The following is a 19,326-nucleotide window of genomic DNA, read 5'->3' as shown; positions in this document are numbered from 1 at the left end:
CCTTGTCACCCACAAGGACTGCTCTCTGGTGAGCACAGCTTGATGAGGTAAAGGCAGTAAGCCCAGGTTTCGGTTAGTAGCCTGGGGTCCACTCATGACGGAAGGTCTAAAAATTAATCTCTATGAAGTTCCGCACCCCATCCCGGCAGGAAGGCATTTGGGGATGGGGGAGACACCTGTGGTTGTGTGGGGTGCTACCGGCATCTCCTGGTGAGGCCAGGATGCTGCTGACTGTCCCACGGTGCACAGGTCGGTCCCCAGAGCAGCCACACCTATGGCCTGAGATGTCCATGGTCCCCAGGCTGAGACTGCTCTCGGGCTAGTTGTCTTGGTTTTGTCTTGAGACTATTTAGTCACTGAGAAATGTGTTAGGTCTTGTCTTTGGTGGATAATGGGGATGGCTGAGTGTGGACAGAGGTCAGATCACAGCTTCCCCACTGGGACGTGAGCGGCGTCCCGGTCTCACCGGCGGTCCTCACGCACAGCAAGGGAGGGAGGCCGCCCGGAGCGGGGTGCCGTACTCTGATGTCTCGTGTCAAGTGTACGAAGCTCCTGCAGAGAGCAAGTGCCCAGGCTGGGGGAGAACACAGGCTTCCCTGAGTCCGCGAGACTAACGGGGTGCTTGCATTTCAGTGCCCTTGACGGTCCCAAAGACAACCTCGGAAACCCTGAAGCACAGGATAAATCCTTCAGCGGGAGAGACTTTCCCACATGCCGTGGACGTCTTGCTGTACACGCCAGGTGAGGCAAGCGGCTTGCTTGTTGCTGCTCTTTTCAACACACTGGGGACACTGGGTTTGTGTTTGAGGTCAGCCCTGAAGTGAAGGGGGACAGGACCTGTGGAGGACGAGTGGGGACCAGGCAGATTTCTACTTGTTGAGGTGAAGCCCTCTGAGAAGGTGAAGCCCTCAGTGAGGAGGTGAAGGTGGGTAGCCGCTCATGGACTCCACCTTGTGAAGACCAGAGCCCGGGAGCCTGCCGCAACCCCACATCGTGGAGGCCGAGGCCTGGAGGCCGCGGACACCCCGCGTCGTGGAGGCCGGAGCTGGGGGGATGGCCGCGGAGAGCCCCGCATCGTGGAGGCCGGAGCTGGGGGAGCCCGCGGGGACTCCGCATCAGGAAGCTCAGAGCCTGGAGGCCGCGGACAGCCCCGCATCGTGGAGGCCGGAGCTGGGGGGATGGCCGCGGAGAGCCCCGCATCGTGGAGGCCGGAGCTGGGGGAGCCCGCGGGCACTGATACGGGGCAGACACCCCGTGGAGACTCTGCTCCAACCCAGCTGTTGCTCATGTTGCACAGCACTCTACAGTTTAGAAAGTACTTGCACTCACACCCTTTCCTCCGGGGGCACTTAATCCACACGGCTGTCCGACACCCGGGATCTCGTCTCAGGAACTGTGTGTGCATTTGCACGTCCGAACGCGTCACCACACGGGTCCTCTTCATCTGGCGCGGCTGTGCGGCCGCCCTCCCGGATGCGGACCTCCTGGCTCCCCGCAGGCTGCGGCAGAACGAAGGTCGGACAGGAATGGACGCTGCCACAGGTCTAAGCAGGAACGAGGATGCTTTTCTTTAAGCCTGCCTTGTAAAGAATTGCGGTGGGAGGGTTGCTCGCAGGGCTCACCAAGTTGGAAAACAAAGGATGTCATTCTGGGCACTAAAGAACCTTACGGTCCAGGCGCTTTGCTCATCGGAGCATGAGGTGAGCGACGGTGAGCACCATGGGTGTGCTCCCCTGTCCCCTTCGCGGTTCTGACCCCATGGCTGTCCCCAGCTCACTGGTTCCAGATGGCCATATGGCAGCTGGATGGCAAAGCCATTTCCCGGCGGGAGAGGACAGTGATCGTCCCAAAGACCCTGCAAAGTGACAGACTGAGCATAAAGGAGGACAGAGCCCAGTTGGACCTCGCCCCACTGGAGACGGACCAGATTCCTCCAGTCAAGGCTCCTTGTTGACTCTAACACCACAGACTGAGACAGTTTTCATCGCGGTGTCTGGATAAATGAGTATTTTTAGACCTAATTCAGTTTCCTGTACATTAACATTGACTGGATTCTGGGCCTCCTGTCACGATGGGCTAGGTAACTCTGAGAACATCTAGAAGGGCCAGACAAACCACCATGAAGAATGGGGGAGCCCCTTTCTCCTCTGGATTGTCTGCCAACTCTGGAAGTGGTCTCTGAGAAGTGAGGAACTGAGCAGAGCTTTGGCCAGCACCGAGGGGCAAGAGGGACAAAACCAGCCAGGACCTGCTGAGAAGGGGAGTCCTGGTAAACCCGTTAGTGGTGGCTCCAGACTGCAAGGGTTACCCGAGTGTTAAGGAGCCAGCCCTCCGGCACTGAAGCCCAGCCTCAAAGCATCCCAGTCCCTGGTGGGCCTGAGGAGTGTGGGGGGTGGTGTGTCTCCCCAAGGGGGCCCAGAGGCCAGTGGAATGAATACCCCAGAAAGATGGACACATTTATGTTTCCTTGATTTATGACAGAGGTGATATGACCGAGCAGGGGTTTGAGGGAAAGACAGTCGTCACCATAAATGACGTTGGGACATCGTGCTTCCGTATGGAAAACACGAAGCTTGGCCACACTCCAGGTCATGCACAGTTCCAAGTGGATGGAAAGGTACATGGGAAGGCACTAACAAGTGTAAATGAATGAAGCAGGCAAGCTTCCAGCAGCTAACACAGAGGAGCATGTTCGTGACCTCAGGGTAGAGAAGGAAACCGTACGGAAGTGCTAGCCATGAAAAGATTGGTGGATTTGACCACTAAGATTATGGACTTTAAAAAGACACTTTCCGGGCGCCTGGGTGGCTCAGTAGGTTAAGTGTCTGCCTTTGGCTCAGGTCATGGTCTCCGGGTCCTGGGATCGAGCCCTGTGTCAGGCTCCTTGCTTAGCAGGGAGCCTGCTTCTCCCTCTGCCCCTTCCCCCCAACTCATGCTCTTCCGCTTGCTCTCTCAAATAATAAATAAAATTCTAAGAAAAAAAAGAAAAGGACACTTTCAAGAGAGTGAACCGGGTAGTCTGGACTTGGACAGGATGCTGGTAACACAGCAGAGCCAACAAGCGGCTCAAGTCAAGGAGAGTAACACCACCCAGTTCAGAAATGAGCAAGAGACAGAACACCCCCCCACAGAAGATTCCCTCCGCATGGCGGTTAAAGCCGTCAGCCGCTTGTGCAATCGGGGAAATGCAAACCAATCACAATGCAAAACCCCATATCCTCATACTGTTAGAATGGCCAAGATGCAGGACCGACCCCGCCGAGTGTCAGTGACAATGTGGAGCCTGAGGTGTGTCACACGAAGCAAAAATGAACTATTGGGACTTCGTCAAGATAAAAAGCTTTTGCACAGCAAAGGAAACAGTCCACAAAACCAAAAGACAGCTGACAGAATGGGAGAAGATATTTGCAAATGACATATCGGATAAAGGCCTAGTATGCAAAATCTATAAAGAACTTCTTAAACTCAACACCCAAAGAACAAATAATCCAATCAAGAAACGGGCAGAAGACATGAACAGACATTTTTCCAAAGAAGACCTCCAAATGGCCAACAGACACATGAAAAGTGCTCAACATCGCTCGGCGTCAGGGAAATCCAAATCAAAACCTCCATGAGATACCGCCTCACACCCGTCAGAATGGCTAAAATTAACAAGTCAGGAAACGACAGATGTTGGCGGGGATGCGGAGAAAGGGGAACCCTCCTACACTGTTGGTGGGAATGCAAGCTGGTGCAGCCACTCTGGAAAACAGTATGGAGGTTCCTCAAACAGTTGAAATTAGAGCTACCCTACGATCCAGCAATTGCACGACTGGGTATTTACCCCAAAGATACAAATGTAGGGATCCGAAGAGGTACGTGCACCCCGATGTTTATAGCAGCAATGTCCACAATAGCCCAACTGTGGAAAGAGCCGAGATGCCCATCGACAGATGAATGGATAAAGAAGAGGTGGTATATATACACAATGGAATAGTATGCAGCCATCAAAAGGAATGAGATCTTGCCATTTGCAACGACGTGGATGGAACTGGAGGGTGTTATGCTGAGTGAAATAAGTCAATCAGAGAAAGACATGTATCATATGACCTCACTGATATGAGGAATTTGAGAAACAAGACAGAGGATCATAGGGGAAGGGAGGGAAATATGAAACAAGACAAAACCAGAGAGGGAAACAAACCATAAGAGACTCTTAATCTCAGGAAACAAACTGAGGGTTGCTGGAGTGGTGGGGGGTGGGAGGGATGGGGTGGCTGGGTGATGGGCATTGGGGAGGGTATGTGCTATGGTGAGTGCTGTGAATTGTGTAAGACTGATGAATCACAGACCTGTACCCCTGAAACAAATAACATATGTTAATTTAAAAAATAAATAAAAGTAAAAACATGTTTGGGTTGCTTTCCTCTGCAGGGCATCTGGACCCAGCAGAAAAAGTGGAGGATGCCCACCCCAAGTTATGGTGTGCTCTGAATGAAGGCAAAGTGACCGTGTTTGACGCTTCCTCTTGGACGATTTACCAGCATTGCTTTAAAGTGGGCACTTCCAAGTTGGTGAGTAATCACCGCGCCCTGTGACATGGCGGCTTCCCGGGCCGGGCTGTGAGCTCCGGAAAGATGGACACGTCCACCCGTACACAGCAGTGGGATGCACATTATCCCACAGCATCGCCCCATTCGGTAAACAAACAGGAGGTTGCATTGTGAGGTTTTTCACTAGATGCAAACCCGTTCTGTCCCGTCAGTGTCCTTGTTTAGGTGAGCCGACAGTGGCTTTAGCCGCCCCCCAGCCTGGAACCTGAACATGGATTTCAGTGATGTGGACGCAGAGTCCTGTCTCGTATCCACGTTCCCCATCCCAAGCAGAAACGTGCATTATTTTAACCTATTTGGGGTTGAGAACCAAAAACAGTTTAAAGCATGTCGACATGATGTGAAGGTTTGAGCTTTTAGACGGGTGACTTTAAGTAAAGTTGATCACGTTAGTTTGAACAAAAACAGCCATCCCCACCCCTCTCAACCCAAGGTGCTGGGGCGGGCAGTGTGACGCGGACTCAGCTCTGCTTTTCCGAGACTTCGTAAGGCCCCTGAAAACCGCGTCCTAACGTCCCGCGCTGCATGGTGAGGGGCCCACAGGCACCGGGGCCCTGCTGACGGGCCCCACCCGGCATGTTTCAGGTGCACCCTGGTGTTTGCAGGTGAGGAGGCGCTGCTGGTCTGGGACTGCGGCCTGAGGTCCAGCTCAGCGAGCCCAGCGCCCCCCTCCTACACCATCCCCCATCTCAGGGTACGTTCCCACTGACCATCTGGTGGGAGTCATCTGCTCAGGACGCCCTCGGCGTATAGAAGAAGCTGCTGTCCCAAGAGGTGTTGCTAGGGAAGCCCTCACCTCCCTCCTCCTTTAAGGTGAAACTTTGTTTTTTCAGGTTTGAGGTGAGAACAGTCTAGCAGAGTTAGGTGCCTCAGTGTTCAGCATCACTTAGTACCAACTTTGGTGGCCACGTTCCATCATTTAAACATAATGTGGCAATCTGAGGCACAGTCTAAGCTTTCAAAACTCTGTGAACAACAGAAATGCTGTGAATTCAGATGCGTGTTGCTGGGGGCTGGGCTCGTTCTTCACTGAGTGAGCAGCAGACCTCATGTTAGCAAGATAGCAAGAGGTTACTAAACTATTTCCTCCCCTAACCACACAGTGAGCCTCAGACGATAAAGTAACAGGACCCAAGATAAAATATGTACTAAGGTCTAATAGTGCTTCAGAGCAAACAAACAAGAAGGAGAAATTGAGGAAATCATTTTTATTCTAAATTTAATTTTTTCCTGTTGAATCTTAGTTATATGCGTTTCAAAGATTTTTTAGGGGCGCCTGGGTGGCTCAGTCGTTAAGCGTCTGCCTTCGGCTCAGGTCATGGTCCCGGGGTCCTGGGATCGAGCCCCGCATCGGGCTCCCTGCTCGGCGGGAAGCCTGCTTCTCCCTCTCCCACTCCCCCTGCTTGTGTTCCCTCTCTCGCTGTGTCTCTCTCTGTCAAATAAATAAATAAAATCTTAAAAAAAAAAAACTTTTTAATAACAGAATAACTTAAAATCCTAGTTAAAATAAAATCAAAAGGCTGCATTATGTGGCCATCTCTGCTGCTCCCAGTCAGGCCAGGTAACATTTAGGTAAAGCAGTAAGTTCTCCCACTTATGTGAAAACACCTCTGTACTCATCTCACTGAGATACTCTGTACTGTTTAACAAGAAAGAAAGTCGGATAATTACCTCAAGAAAATGCTGCCTCCTCTGAAATTTGAAGTTCCAAGTAGTTTAAGATATATTTGGGCCACTAAAGAAAGACATTTTACTAAAATTATACCAGGTCTCAGGTAGATGCCTGAAAAGAAAGGGATTTTTTTTTTTTTTTTTAAGATTTTATTTGACAGAGAGAGATAGCGAGAGCAGGAACACAAGCAGGGGGAGCGGGAGAGGGAGCAGCAGGCTTCCCGCGGAGCAGGGAGCCCGATGCGGGGCTCGATCCCAGGACCCCGGGACCATGACCTGAGCCGAAGGCAGACGCTTAACGACTGAGCCACCCACGCTTTTAATATTTATCTTATTTTTGTACCAAACAAGTAAACTTTTCACGATTTTATTTATTTGTGAGAGAGAGTGAGCACAAGGCGGGGGGAGTGAGAGGGAGAAGCAGGCTTCACCCCGGGACCGTGACCTCAGCCTAAGGCAGATGGTTAATGACTGAGCCTCCCAGGCGCCCCAAGAAAGGGCTTTTTCAAATGATTAATTTTGAAATTAGTAAGCTAGCATCCTTTTCTGACTTACGGGAATATTTATCGGTAAAATTAAAACTATCACTTTTAGGGGTGTCTGGGTGACTCAGTCTGCCCCTCCCCCCGCTCGTGCTCTCAGTCTCTCTCACATATTAAAACTGGGGAGACTGGGTGGCTCCACCGGTTAAGCGTCTGCCTTCGGGCTCACCGAACGCCCCGCGTGTCCCCCGGAGCAGAGGGGCGGTGTGGGCTGTGAGCTGTACAATAGGACCGCGGTGGCCGACGAGACGTGACTGTTGGCGCTTCCTCCCTGGCCTGCGTCAGAACTGCATGGTGATGGCAGAGCAGAACCAGGTGTGGGTCGGCTCCGAGGACTCGGTCATCTACATCATCAACATCCACAGCATGTCCTGCAACAAGCAGCTCACCGACCATCGCTCCAGTGTCACGGACCTGGTTGTTCAGAACGGGACGCCCAGGTACCGCTGGGTTCTGCTGGGACAAGGGACCCTTGGGCTCCTGGGTGGGTGGGGAGCCCCGAGCAGGAAGGGCTCCCAGCCGCTGTGGGCGACTGCCCGCGGGGCCAGGCCGGCCGTGGAGAGCGAAGTGGGTCTGTCACAAGCCAAGTCAGGTGATGTTCTTGTTTCTGGTCCTGAGCACGGAGGAGCGGGTCCCCTGCAGGCCAGCTGCAGGGTAGGCATGGCGGTCAGTAGCCATGGGCATGTGGCCTTCCTCGCCCGCTCTTGGGGTCTGGGCATCTGCCAAGAACCTGCGGCTTGCAGACACATCCTTCTGGTTCTCCCGCTTCACACAGTGCTACCCGTGTCCAAATCTCCCTTCTTATAAGGACGCCAGTCATGCTGGATGAGGGTCCACCCTGTTAACTTTAACTTGAATACCTCCATAAAGGCCCTATTTCTAAGTACTGTTGCACTCTGACATCTTGGGGGTTAGGACTCCAGCGTATCTTTTTGGGGGGATACAGTTCAGTCTGGAAGTTGTGTCTGCTTCATTCACTGTCTTTGCCGTATTGGGACTGTCAGCCCAGAGGCAGGCACCCCTGTCTGTTCTCTTTGCTGCGTGTCCTGTGCTTAGAACAGGGCCCGGCACACAGTAGGTGCCCAGCGGAGACTGGAGAATGAGGAGGGGTCCCATTTCCCTCTGTGAAGGAATTGGAGGCTCCGGGAGCAAGGTCACCTACTTCAAAGAGGCAGCCCTCCCCAGGGCGCGGGTACCCCCCCCGCTCTGCTGCTCTCCTCCATGCAGCCCCCCACTGCCTTGTCCCCTGAGTTTTAGGGTTGCCATCTGTCCTCAGTTGGGCCCGCTCAGAACATAAGGCACTGACCTGAAAATTAATCGTTCTCGGGGTGAAGGGCCCGCACATCGCTCTGGCTCGCACTCGCCCCTCTCCTGCAGCCGCTGGTGGCCGACGCGGCGCTGATTTGTGAACTTGGGCTGGGACGGTACGCATGCTTGGTCTCACCCGGTGTCAGGGGCTAGATTTGACTCCGTGGTCATGTTACGGTTCTGCAGAGCTGGCAGCAAACACTGAGGGGCAAGGAGAGGCCTCCCCAGAAAACCATTTTTGCCTGCTGCATCGGTTACGTCGTAACTAATCATTCTGTCCACATGGATGGAGTTTGCTTGGGTGGTGGACCTGTACGTAATGGTAACTTTGTACTCCTCGGGGTTAAAGCCTGTTGGAGCCAAACCTGCTCTTGTGTGTTCACACCACCAGCAAGGTGTATTCGTGCAGCCGGGACGGGACCATCCTGGCGTGGAACGTGAGCACCCTGCGAGTGACCAGCAGGTTCCAGCTGCCGGGCGGCAGGCTCTCGTCCATCAGCCTGCATGACGGCTGCCTGTGGTGCTGTAAGTCCTCGGTCCCCCGCTGTCCTTAGGGGTGCCGGAGCCCTGCTCCAGCAAGAGGAGACTGAACACGAGCTTGAGGCTATTTCCTTTGCTGTGCACCTTCCCGGCCTTCCAACTCGGACTCCTTCTCTGTGCTCGCGGGCTCCCTGCTCGTCTCCTGTCTGTGTGGCTTCTCGGGCCTCCCTCCCCCACGGCGGCCGGGACGCCGGCATTCTCCTACCTGCTGCCTCTCTCCTGCTCACCTCTGCTCTCACCCGGCCCTGCTTGGAGTGTGAATGCAGCCCCCATGCCCCCAGGAATCATCACTGCTCCTTTTAGGAGCCCTCTGTGGCCCTGTCACTTTGTGTGTGACCCACGGCCCCCCAGCCGGGGGCAAGCGGGGCAAGGCCTGCTGGGCGTGCCTCGGCACAGACCTCGGGTCAGGACTCTGTGGAGCTCAGCTGGGCATCCTGCCCGGGGTGTGACGGGAGGTGCAGAGGCTCGGCCTGGGGGTGTAGGTCCTGCATTTCTGAGCATCCCAGAGCACACTGTCTGCACTTTCAGGTCTTCCCTGGGCTGTGCCAGATGCCAGGGTAATGGTCATGAACGTAATTTTTTTAAACTTGAGGCATATTTTACGTATGGTAAAATGCACAAACATGAGTGTCGTTCGTTGGATTTTGACAAAAGCATCTAGCACATAACCACGCAAGGACCCAGATATTTCCATCACAGCGGAAAGTTCCTCTGCGCCCCTTTCCAGGGAGCGCCTGCCCAGAGGCCACCCGTTGTGGATTCTGCCGCCCGGGGCTGTGTTGCCTGTTCCCAAGCCTTCCCTGCACGGACTCCGCAGCAGGGCCCCTTCTGTCGCCGCGCTGTTCACGAGCCTCTTGTGCGTGGGGCCACCTGCGATGTTTGTTTATGGCTCGCTCCCGCGATTGCGGAGTTCGATTTGGTCGTAGGAATATATCGCGATGTGGTCATCCAAGGGTTAACCCGGTGTTTACCCCATTGAGAAACCGTGGGTCCGACTCTTCTCTGAAGCTGCCGCACCATGTGGTGCTCCTGCCGGCCAGCCGTGTAGGAGGGTTCCGATTCCTCCGCACCTTCACCGTGCTGGTTTTTACTGTCGGCGCCCCCATGGCTGTGTGCGGCGGCGTCCCACGGTGGCCTCCCTGCCTTCCCAGCCGCATGCCAGGGTGCGTGTGCCCTGTGCGTGTGTGCGTGTTGTCTACGGCAACATCTGCACGCCAGTCTGCTCACTTCTAGCGCCGTTCCGACGGCTCGGGCGGGAGCCCGCCGTCCCCTCTGCCCTTTTCCCTTTCCCACCTGTCCTTCTCGGCTTTTGTTACTCCGTCTAAAAGAAGGCAGGAAAGAATTTTTTATATTCAGTTTATTTTTCTGTCTTTTTAGCTCTACATTTTTTTGCTTTACTTTTTAATGGTTGCTCGAAGGACGGCAGTATGAGCCTGCCCTTCTCACGGCAGACCTTAACATGTCATATGTAAGCCCACAGTGGTATCAGCAATTCCATTTACCTTTTCCTGTCCCTTTCGCTACTGTTGTTAACAGCAGTATTTCATTTCTACAACTGTGATAAACCTCAGAAAATCGTTTTCAAATTTTTGCGTAAGTACTCACTGATTTTTGCCCATATGTTTACCGTTTCTGGGGAGCTTTGTACCTGGTTTCCATCTGCATCGCTTCCCTTAGCTCAAGCATTTCCCTTAGTATTTCTTATTATCTGAGTCTGCTATAAGCAAATTCCAGGCTGATAGACTGTGTTTTTTCCCCCCACACTTTAGAGATATCTTCCCATGGTTATGTAGCTTTGTTTGTTCCTGATGAGAAGTCGGCCCTCTTCCTGTTCGGCTGATACATCGTGTCTGGTTTCTGTGGCCGCGTGGAAGCATTGTCTTTGCTTTTGAGGAGTCAGACTAGAGCGTGCTTAGGCGTGAAGGTCTTCGTGTCTGTCTCACTTACGGTTTACTTTTGTGAGTCAGGAAGACTTTTAACCATTATTCCTTCCGGTATTTTTGTGCATTCTCTTTCTCCGTGTTTTCTGGGATCTTAATTGTGTGTGTGTATGTGTGTATTCTAGAATTACGTTAGAATATAAATATATATTATAGTATAATAATATATATCTCAGGCTATTGGATAATGTCCCACAGGTCTCAGGCACGGCTATAATTTTTTCCCTCTTTTCCTCTGCTTTAGCTTGGTTAAGACCAGACCCTTTCTTCATCTGTGTCCTGTCTGCTGCTGGACCTGTCCAGCAAATTTTCATTTCAATTCGAGAATGTCCATTTCTCTTCTAAAGTCTTCCTGTCCACCCATCCTCTTTATATCTTCCTGTGAGTTTTTAAATTCATTCGTAATTGCCGGTTGAGCTCCTCCTCTGCCGGATCCTGGGTCATCTGTGGGTCTGCTTGTGTGCACTACTTGTTCTGTTGAATCCTAGTCGTATCTGCGTGCTTCACATGTGCAGGAGGTACTGTATTCTGGATGTCGTTGACGACACGTCTAGGAGACTCTGCTTATATCCTTCTTTAAAGACCATTAGGTTTTGTTCTAGAAGGTCATTAAATTACTTACTGGCCAATCATCTTACTCTTGTGTAGAGGCTTGGTTTTTGGCTTTTCTGGGGTAAATATATTTCACTTTTGACCTTAGTCCTGGAGCACATAACACTTTGTTCTGGTGCACAGTCTTGATTTTTGTAAGCACAGCTCTTTTAGGGTTGCAAGGGAATGCCTGAGGTATGTACAAAGCCTTTCTAGCCTGATGAGCTACTATTTTGAACTGTTCCAGTTCTGCCTTCTGTGTTTATGCACAGTTGAGGAGTCAGCCAAGGATTTGAGAATCTATACCTACATTTTTGGGCTCCCTCATTTGGGGGATATTCCTTCTTTCCAGCCACATTGGCAGCCCTAAATCATACCCTCAAGCAAGGTGGACTGTGACAGCACTAGAACATTTATTCCTCAGTGTCCCACAGAGAACTGGGAAGTACCCCCAGGGAAACCTGGGTGTGTGTGCAGGTTATGGAGTTTACTTCTTTCTTTCAAGGACCATACGCCTCAGCCTTGATCTCCAGTGTGTGTGTGTGTGTGTGTGTGTGTGTGTGTGTGTGTGTGTGTGTGTGTCCAGCCTGGATGCATTTCGGATTACCAGAGCTGACCAAACTCTGGGCTAAAAGATGCCTGTTACATACAGTGAGGGAGCAAACAGAGGACAGAACACCTTGTATTTTCCAAGTTAATACAATAAGTAGTTTTCCTATTTAGCAACAATGAGAAAAATGGGGTTTCTTCAGGTAACAGAGAGCGCATGCCTGAGAAGTGTTGTCCCAAGTCTCTTTCTGAATAAGAGTAACAAGCGGAAACCTCGGCCCCTCATCATATGTCACCAGTGCAGATACTGGGACCAGATCAGGGTCTTCTCACACCGGGACGTCGGTGTGCTCGGAGACAGAGCCTGACAGTGAGGGCTGGCCAGGCGGTGCGTCTCGCTTCTCCCCAGGCGCTTGGTGAGGTGAGCCTGAGGGGCTGCGATCTTCCTCTCTAGTCCAGTAATGAGACCTTAGACCTGCGTGTCTTCCCCTAGGACTGCGTGGCCGGCTGCCCTTGCTCAGGCACCCCGCGCCTGAGTGCTGGGTCATTTTCTAGGAGGGAAGTAAACCCCGTTCCCACACCCCGTGGTTCTGCTGTGGCCTTCAGGTGGGTGCATTCAGGTTCAGGCTTTGCCGCCAGACAGCTGGTCACTTTGGAGTCTGTGTCTTCATTTGAAAGTGAGATAGAATACTACCCTTCCCCCTGCAGAGCTCGCTAATGGCTACGAGATGCAAGAGGCCAAAGCGCCATCGTCCTCAGAGTGCTGTGGTGGGGACAGTAGCCCTCCTCTGTTGCTCCACTGCTCACGCCCCTCTTGAGCCTTGTCTTGTCCCGTGCCCCTTCCTATGGGGCCCCTTCCTATGGGGCCCCTTCCTGGGCTCTGTGTCCAGTCCGCTGAGATGGGGCTCGAGGGGCGGAAGTGCCTCCCACACGGCGGGCCCGGTGTTCCTAACCAGCCGCGGCATCACGAGGGCCTCACCAGTTAGCCCAAGTGGGTAATGGCATATCTGGCTAACGGGCCATCATAGGACGAGGTTTTGCTTATGGGGTCTCAGGAAAACCACCCTGACCCCAGCTTAGAAGCTGGAAGGAGAGATGGGAGGGCAGCTCTTGCTTTCCATGACTGAAACCCCAGCTGAGCTTCTAAGTCCTTGGGGCGGCCAGGGGCAGGGGCTCCTGTGTGTGGAGGCTGAGTGTCAGGGGCCTGCGGTGCACTGGCTGGCGACGGGAAGCCGGAGCGGCACGGCTGGGGGCTCCCGCCTCCCTCTGCATCCAGCTGGCACCTTCCCCCACCGAGGCCATGCCCGCCTGTCCCCATGTCTGTGATGCTGGCACGGTGGCCTCAGCGCCAGCGGCAGGGGGCACACGCAGGAAACTCACAAGGAAAGAGCATCTGGCCACCTGCAGCTCTCTCGGTTTGCAGAAAGCCACGTTCCTTGAGTGATTCACAGACGCGGAAGCACGTGGTGACGCATGGCACTGTCACCTTCACCTCTCATGCCCGATGGGGAGGACTGGCTGTGGCTTCAGGGGGCAGGACAGGAGGAAGGGTCCCAAAGCTGCCGTGTCCTCATCAGTAATGGTGGGGTGATGGGCACCGGGGCCGCGAGGTGGCAGCGCGTGGCAGCTGGCTGCCCAGGAAGACCTTTCCAGCCGCTTCATCCCCGTGCCCCAGGCGCGCCCCTGGCCCTCATGCTCACCCCTCCGCTCTGCAGGCACCGGGAACAGTATTGTGGTTGTGACGTCGAACGGACTGCTTTGTCAAGAACTGAAGATCAGCGAGAACGTTGGGGACATCTGCACGTCCTTCCTCAGTCTCCAACTCCTCCCCGAGGTATCTGTCCCCGCAGCGCCGTGGGGGCCGGCTCCACGGAGCGCTGGGTCACCAGCCACAGCCTGACTTCTGTTTCAGCAGGAGCAGCTCTGGGCGGCGTGTGCCGGATTCAACAGCATCTACGTTTGGAGCCTGAAGGACCTGACCCAGCGCCCTCAGGCGGTTCACCTTCAGGACTGCTCCGAGGTCAGCTGCATGATCACAGTGAAGCAGCAGGTAGGGCGAGGAGCCACACACACACCCCCAGAGCACCGCCCCCCTCCCCCAGGCTCCAGGAGGACTTGGTTTTGGGGGTGAACCATTCCACCCGGTACACCGGGTAAAGCACACCTACAGGGGTCCCCCTTCCCGGGCCAGGCTGCGTGTGGCCGACGCCCCCTCCGTTTCTCCCTGGCAGATCTGGGTAGGCGGCACAGGTCTGTCACAGGGCAAGTCCAAAGGGAAGATCTACGTCATTGACGCCGAGAGGAAGACAGTGGAAAAGGAGCTGGTGGCCCACATGGACACGGTGAAGGCCCTGTGCTCGGCAGAGGACAGATACGTGCTGAGCGGGTCCGGCGGCGGGGAGGGGAAGATCGCCATCTGGAAAGTTGAGTAAACGTGGGTGAACATGCTGAACAGGGCTGTGTTCTGCGCCCCCCGCCGGTGCTCCCCCCCGGAGAGGGTGGGGTGGGGAGCCAGTCCGGGCCCCCAGCGGGGGAGGGCAGTGTGTCGGACTTTCCCGATTGAACCGTACCAACAGCCTTTCGGGTTGGGGTGCTTCTCAGGCAGGCAGCTGGATCAACTTGCTAATCGGCTCTGCCGGGAAGTTACCCTGTGTGTTGTCTAGAAAGTTCCAGAACCCACGACTAGGGGCCAGCACCGGAGCCAGAGGGAAGCGATGTAGCCAAATCACGTATGACCGGCAGACCTCAAGTCTCTGGTTTGCGTTTCCTCTACTTCACTCATTTAAATATACAGTAAGCACCACTTTGCAGGAGACCTACAGCCTTAGGCTGACCTCTTGTTTCCAGCAGTTTACGAGAGGAGGTGTTCTTTAAATGACAGCTTTGTGGTTGAGGAGATTTGTGCCTGCCCAGAGCAGGTGACCGAGGAGGGGACAGGGAGGGGACAGCACTGTACTCAGGGTGTCTGGACAAGGGCTGGGCCAGCTGAGGCAAGCTCTGTGTTTCTTTCCTTTAACTAATGCCAAGTTTTTATAATGAAGAAACCTAGAGAGACTTTGCTGCCAGAGATCACAGAGGAAGAGTTCCACCTAAAATAGCCTTATATAATCAAGTTTTCTAGTGAAGTTGCTGCCACTCACAGTCATGTACCTTTCAACCGTCTGCATCTTGTGTGAGTGTCATCTCTGTCTCTGTAGATGGTGCTGTATTATTGATCTTATTAGCTATAAGTAAGTATTTGCAGAAACCACCTCTTATGCATTTTTACTGTAATATTGAGATGTCCAGCAAGGAAGGTTTTGACGTAGTTACTGGATGTGGAGGGAACATTCCCCTGATGGCTCTCCCCCGATGGACCCACCATGAGCTCAGCCACAGACCCTCTGCCCTGGGCTTGTGGAACTCAGACGCCACGCCGGACCTCACTCACCCTGAGAGGTCGCAGACGGTGTTCATCAGGCCCCCAGGACAGGGTTGAGCTCAGTAGCGTCCAGAACCTCCAGATGAAAGCTTTGACCAGCCCTTGGGTTTGTCTGTAGGACCTAAGCGTTTTGCAGGGTCCAGATCACGGACCCAGATTCTGGGGTGTTCTGGGAATGTGGTGCAGAGAACAGCTAGGTGGCCTTATGCCCCCGCGACTGTGCTTACAAAGAGGGTGTGTTCCTGACTTCTAGAAGGAAACAAAGATTGAATTCTGCTTTTGTAAACACATGAAAAATTAGTCAAATCCTGTCAGAAATACTCATAAATTATTTCATGTCAATCCACACATAACCAGGTATTTTCACCTTGTCAATAATAAATTCCTTTGTTTATTAAACACTGATGTCCTGTCTCCTTACTTTCCCCACATTCACTGGTGGGAGAGAGCTATAAAATAATCCAGGACCATTTTGGGTTTGCTCTTGATTCATTCTAAGCGTGCATCGTTATTTTAATGCAGACTTTTCATTCCCTTTATTCTTAGTGACAATTTCCCAGATCTTACTTGACAGTGATAGAGTGGCCGGTGGGGGTTGTTAAAATGGAAAGGGCACTTTATGCCTTCGGTGTTTCCTCTATGCTTTGAAGAGGTTCCGTGATGAATGATTTGTCACAGGAAGCCCCAGATGAGCTGGAATTCATTAGACAGACGATGCCTTCCCTGTTGTGGCTTCAGAAACCTGAATTAAGTTAGTACCCCCCCCCAAAAAAAAGTGTTTATCTTGAATGAGAAGCCAGTCGACTTTAATATGATTTCAGCTCTCCAGCTGTATTTCAAACAATAGAAGAGAAAGCTTGCCCTGGGTGCCGGCCCAGCGCTACGATGCCCATCACACGCTTGCCCCACTCTGCTACTGCTGAAGTTGTCCAGATGGTCACTTGCTACCGCCTTTACGATCTGCTCTCTCAATATGTGAACGCACTGGCTGCCCTCAAATGACAACCTTGGAATCGGATGTGATTGTAATGTCTGAATTAAAAGCACATGACTTCTCTCCATTTCTAGAAGATTCCTTAGGAAGATGAAGGGGTGCTTCCTCCGCATGGCTGGGGAAGGCTTGGATAGAAAGCCAGGCAGAGTTGCCCCACTGTGTCTACTGCCTGGAAATGTCTGTATTTCTTGCAGCGATGCCATGGGGGTCTCCGGGCGAGTAAGAGGCTCAGACACTCAGGAACTAGTTTTTCACCTGTGCTGCTACTGCTCTGCTATGGCGTGACCATGACCTTCAGCAGGCACAGGACTCCAAAGCTCTAGGTTTCTGTGCCTTGGAACAGAGAGGTGGAACAGGGCCCCAGGTGAGGCCAGAGGCCCGCAGGCCCTAGTCCAGGCCTAGTCCATGAAGTCCTGGGCTGGTGGGGTGACTAAGAAGGGCGCTCCACTGCTGGGCCCCGGAACAGCCCAGAGAATACTCCAGCCAGGCTGCTTTGCTGGGCGCTCGTGAAAATACTCAGAGCTTGTAAACACGTGACAGCAGCTGCAGTGGCCCAGAAAGGCCAGTCCATGTCCCGTCCCCTGGAGGACCCAAGATGAGGTCATCCTGGCTTAGGGCGGGCCCTAAATGCAATGACAGGTGTCCTTGGAAGAAGACACAGACCAACACACACATCATCTACAAGAGATGCACTTTAAATACACCAACCTGGAGCGGGGGGGGGGGGGGGGGGTGCGCCGTGAAAGCTGGAACGGGCACACAAGGCAGACAATCAGCACAGTTGCAGTATCGCTATTTGCGTCAGACAAAACAGACTCCAACTCGTGTGCATAATGCCAAAAAGGCAATTCTGTTCCTTGTGATAGTGTTATTAATCCATAAGACATAATCCATATATATTTATATATGCACTTAATAGAGCTTCAAGACACATGAAGCAGACATGGTAGAACTATAGGAGAAAACAGATCCACACTAGGAGTCGGGAGATTTTCACACCCTTCCCTCGGTGAGAGAACCAGTAAACAAAAACTCAGTGACAACATAGAAGGTTCAACACCATCCGCCAGTGTGGCCTGACATTACAGAACGCTACACCCCACAACAGGATACCCCTTCTTTTCAAGTGTACAAAGACTGTTCATCAAGCTAGATCATACGGCTGGACTATAAGTGTGAAAAGATTTAAATCTTACAGAATATGTTCTCAGACCACACCAGACTTAAATTAGAAATCAACAGCAACAGTGCCCTCAAAATCCCCAAATGAAAATTATGTTGGAAATTAAACATTACTTCCAAATAACCTATGGGTCAAATAAAAATATTACACAAGAAATTTAAAAAGTACAAAATTCGTGAGATGCAGTTAAAGCAGTGTTTAGAAGAAAGGTTATCGCTTTAAATGCCTCTATTAGAAGAAAGGTTTAACATTAAACTTCCATCATAAGAATATAGGAAAAGATTAAAGCATATTTAATCCAAAATATGTAAAGGAGGGAAATAATAAAGATAAGACCAAAATCAATGAAATGGAAAGCAATCAACAAAGCCAAAAGTTGGTTCTGTAAAGTAATTGGTAAACTCTTGTAAAACCAATCAAGAGAAAAGGAGCAGACACAAATCACCAGTGTCAGGAACGAAAGACAGGCTGAAATCTTCTTGACATCAAAACAGTAGGTGAACAACTTTATGGCAATAAATTTGGTGAAATGTACAAAGTTCTTGAGAAACAACTGTATGAAGCTGAAGCCAGTGCAAGAGGAAATAGAAAATCTTAATAGTCCTACATCTATTAAGGAAATTGACTTTGGTCAAAAACCTTCCCGCACAGGAAATCCTGGGCCCTGTGGGTTTCATTAGTGAATTCTAACAAACTCTTTAGGATGGAATACTAGAATCCCACAGAAGTCTTTCAGAAGGATAGGGAGCACTTCCTGACCCATTTAGGAGACCAGCATGATGCTGTACTAAAACCGGACAAAAGATCTTACAGGAAAATAAAAGCGCACATTGGTTCCCCTCATCAACATAGATGCAAAATGCCTGAACAAAATATTAGCCGGTTGAATCCAGCAACATTTTGAAAGGATAATACAGCATGACCACGTGGGGCTTGCTCCAGGAATGCAAAGCTAATTTAACATTCGACAATCAATCTGGAAATTCCACATGTTAACAGAATAAAGGAGAAAAGCTACAGTGGTTATCTCAACAGATGCAGGAAAAAACTGACAGAATAAAATAATCGTTCACAATACATATCCCGGCAAACTGAGAAGCAAACGTCCTCAGACTGATACGGGGCACCTGCGGGAACCCACAACGGACGTCGCACCTGACGGCCGCAGACCGGCTGTGCCCCTCTAAGACCGGGAACAGGGCAAGGACGCGCACTTTCATCCCCCCATTCAACACCACACCCCAGGTCTTGGCCTTGGCACGAAGGCAAAAATAGATGATCGAAAGACTGGACAAGAAGGACAAACTATTTATACACAGCCAGCATTATCGATTACATAAATCCTAAAGAATCTTTTTTTAAAGGAAGTATTAGACCAAGCAAATTTAGCAAGACTGTGGGATACAGGTCAATACAGAATAACCACTGCATTTCTATATTTTAACAAACAATTGGAAAATGTAAAAATATGACTTATGATAGCATTAAAAACACATCAGATACGAATAAATTTACTGAAAAAGATGTGCTAGACCTGTATACTGAACTCCAAAACACTGCTGAGAGAAATTTTAAAAGGCCTAAATAAATGGAAAAGTATACTATGTTTATGGATGAGAAGATTAAATATTGTAAAAATGTTAGTTTTCTCCAAGTCAACCCAGTAGATTCAATGTAATTCCAATCCAAATCCCAACACAATTTAAAAATATATATGTTGACAATTTGACATGCACAGGTGTGCACGCACACATGGAAATGCCAGGTTGAATAGTCAAGATAACCCTGGAAAAATCGGAGCTAGAGAACTCACAGTATGTAATGTAAAGCTTCCCCAAAAGCTACAGTGATTAAGACGGTAAGAGTGTGGGCATAAATAGATCAACAGAACAGAAAGTAGGATCTAGAAACATACGCGTAACTGACTATATCAGTTGATAACGCTTAACTGACTGTATCAGTTGATACAACTGTCAACTGACAGTTGATATT

At 51.4% G+C, this 19,326-nt stretch overlaps 1 protein-coding gene across 5 annotated transcripts in view; it reads left to right on the top strand.

Moving 5' to 3' along the window:
* DENND3 (DENN domain containing 3) overlaps positions 1-15,556 on the top strand; it is a 53,430-nt gene extending 37,874 nt beyond the window's left edge. For 2 of the 5 annotated variants that reach the window (XM_028105609.2, XM_028105607.2), the window contains exons 17-23: positions 634-741; positions 4,417-4,556; positions 7,094-7,248; positions 8,508-8,641; positions 13,452-13,570; positions 13,649-13,786; positions 13,968-15,556. In XM_028105609.2, coding sequence (XP_027961410.1) covers positions 634-741; positions 4,417-4,556; positions 7,094-7,248; positions 8,508-8,641; positions 13,452-13,570; positions 13,649-13,786; positions 13,968-14,168 — 995 coding nt within the window. In that variant the 3' untranslated portion in view covers positions 14,169-15,556. Of the gene's footprint in view, positions 1-633; positions 742-4,416; positions 4,557-5,028; positions 5,200-7,093; positions 7,249-8,507; positions 8,642-12,229; positions 12,343-13,451; positions 13,571-13,648; positions 13,787-13,967 lie in introns of those variants that run through there. The other 3 variants (XM_028105608.2, XR_003609670.2, XM_028105610.2) reach the window with 3 other exon arrangements.
* Positions 15,557-19,326: the final 3,770 nt, after the last annotated feature.

Source organism: Eumetopias jubatus, unplaced genomic scaffold (assembly GCF_037043125.1).
Source record: "Eumetopias jubatus isolate StellerSeaLion01/CBP00866 unplaced genomic scaffold, mEumJub1_p1.0 scaffold_4, whole genome shotgun sequence".
Classification (NCBI taxonomy): domain Eukaryota; kingdom Metazoa; phylum Chordata; class Mammalia; order Carnivora; family Otariidae; genus Eumetopias; species Eumetopias jubatus.
This window is presented reverse-complemented; position numbering and strand designations above follow the sequence as displayed.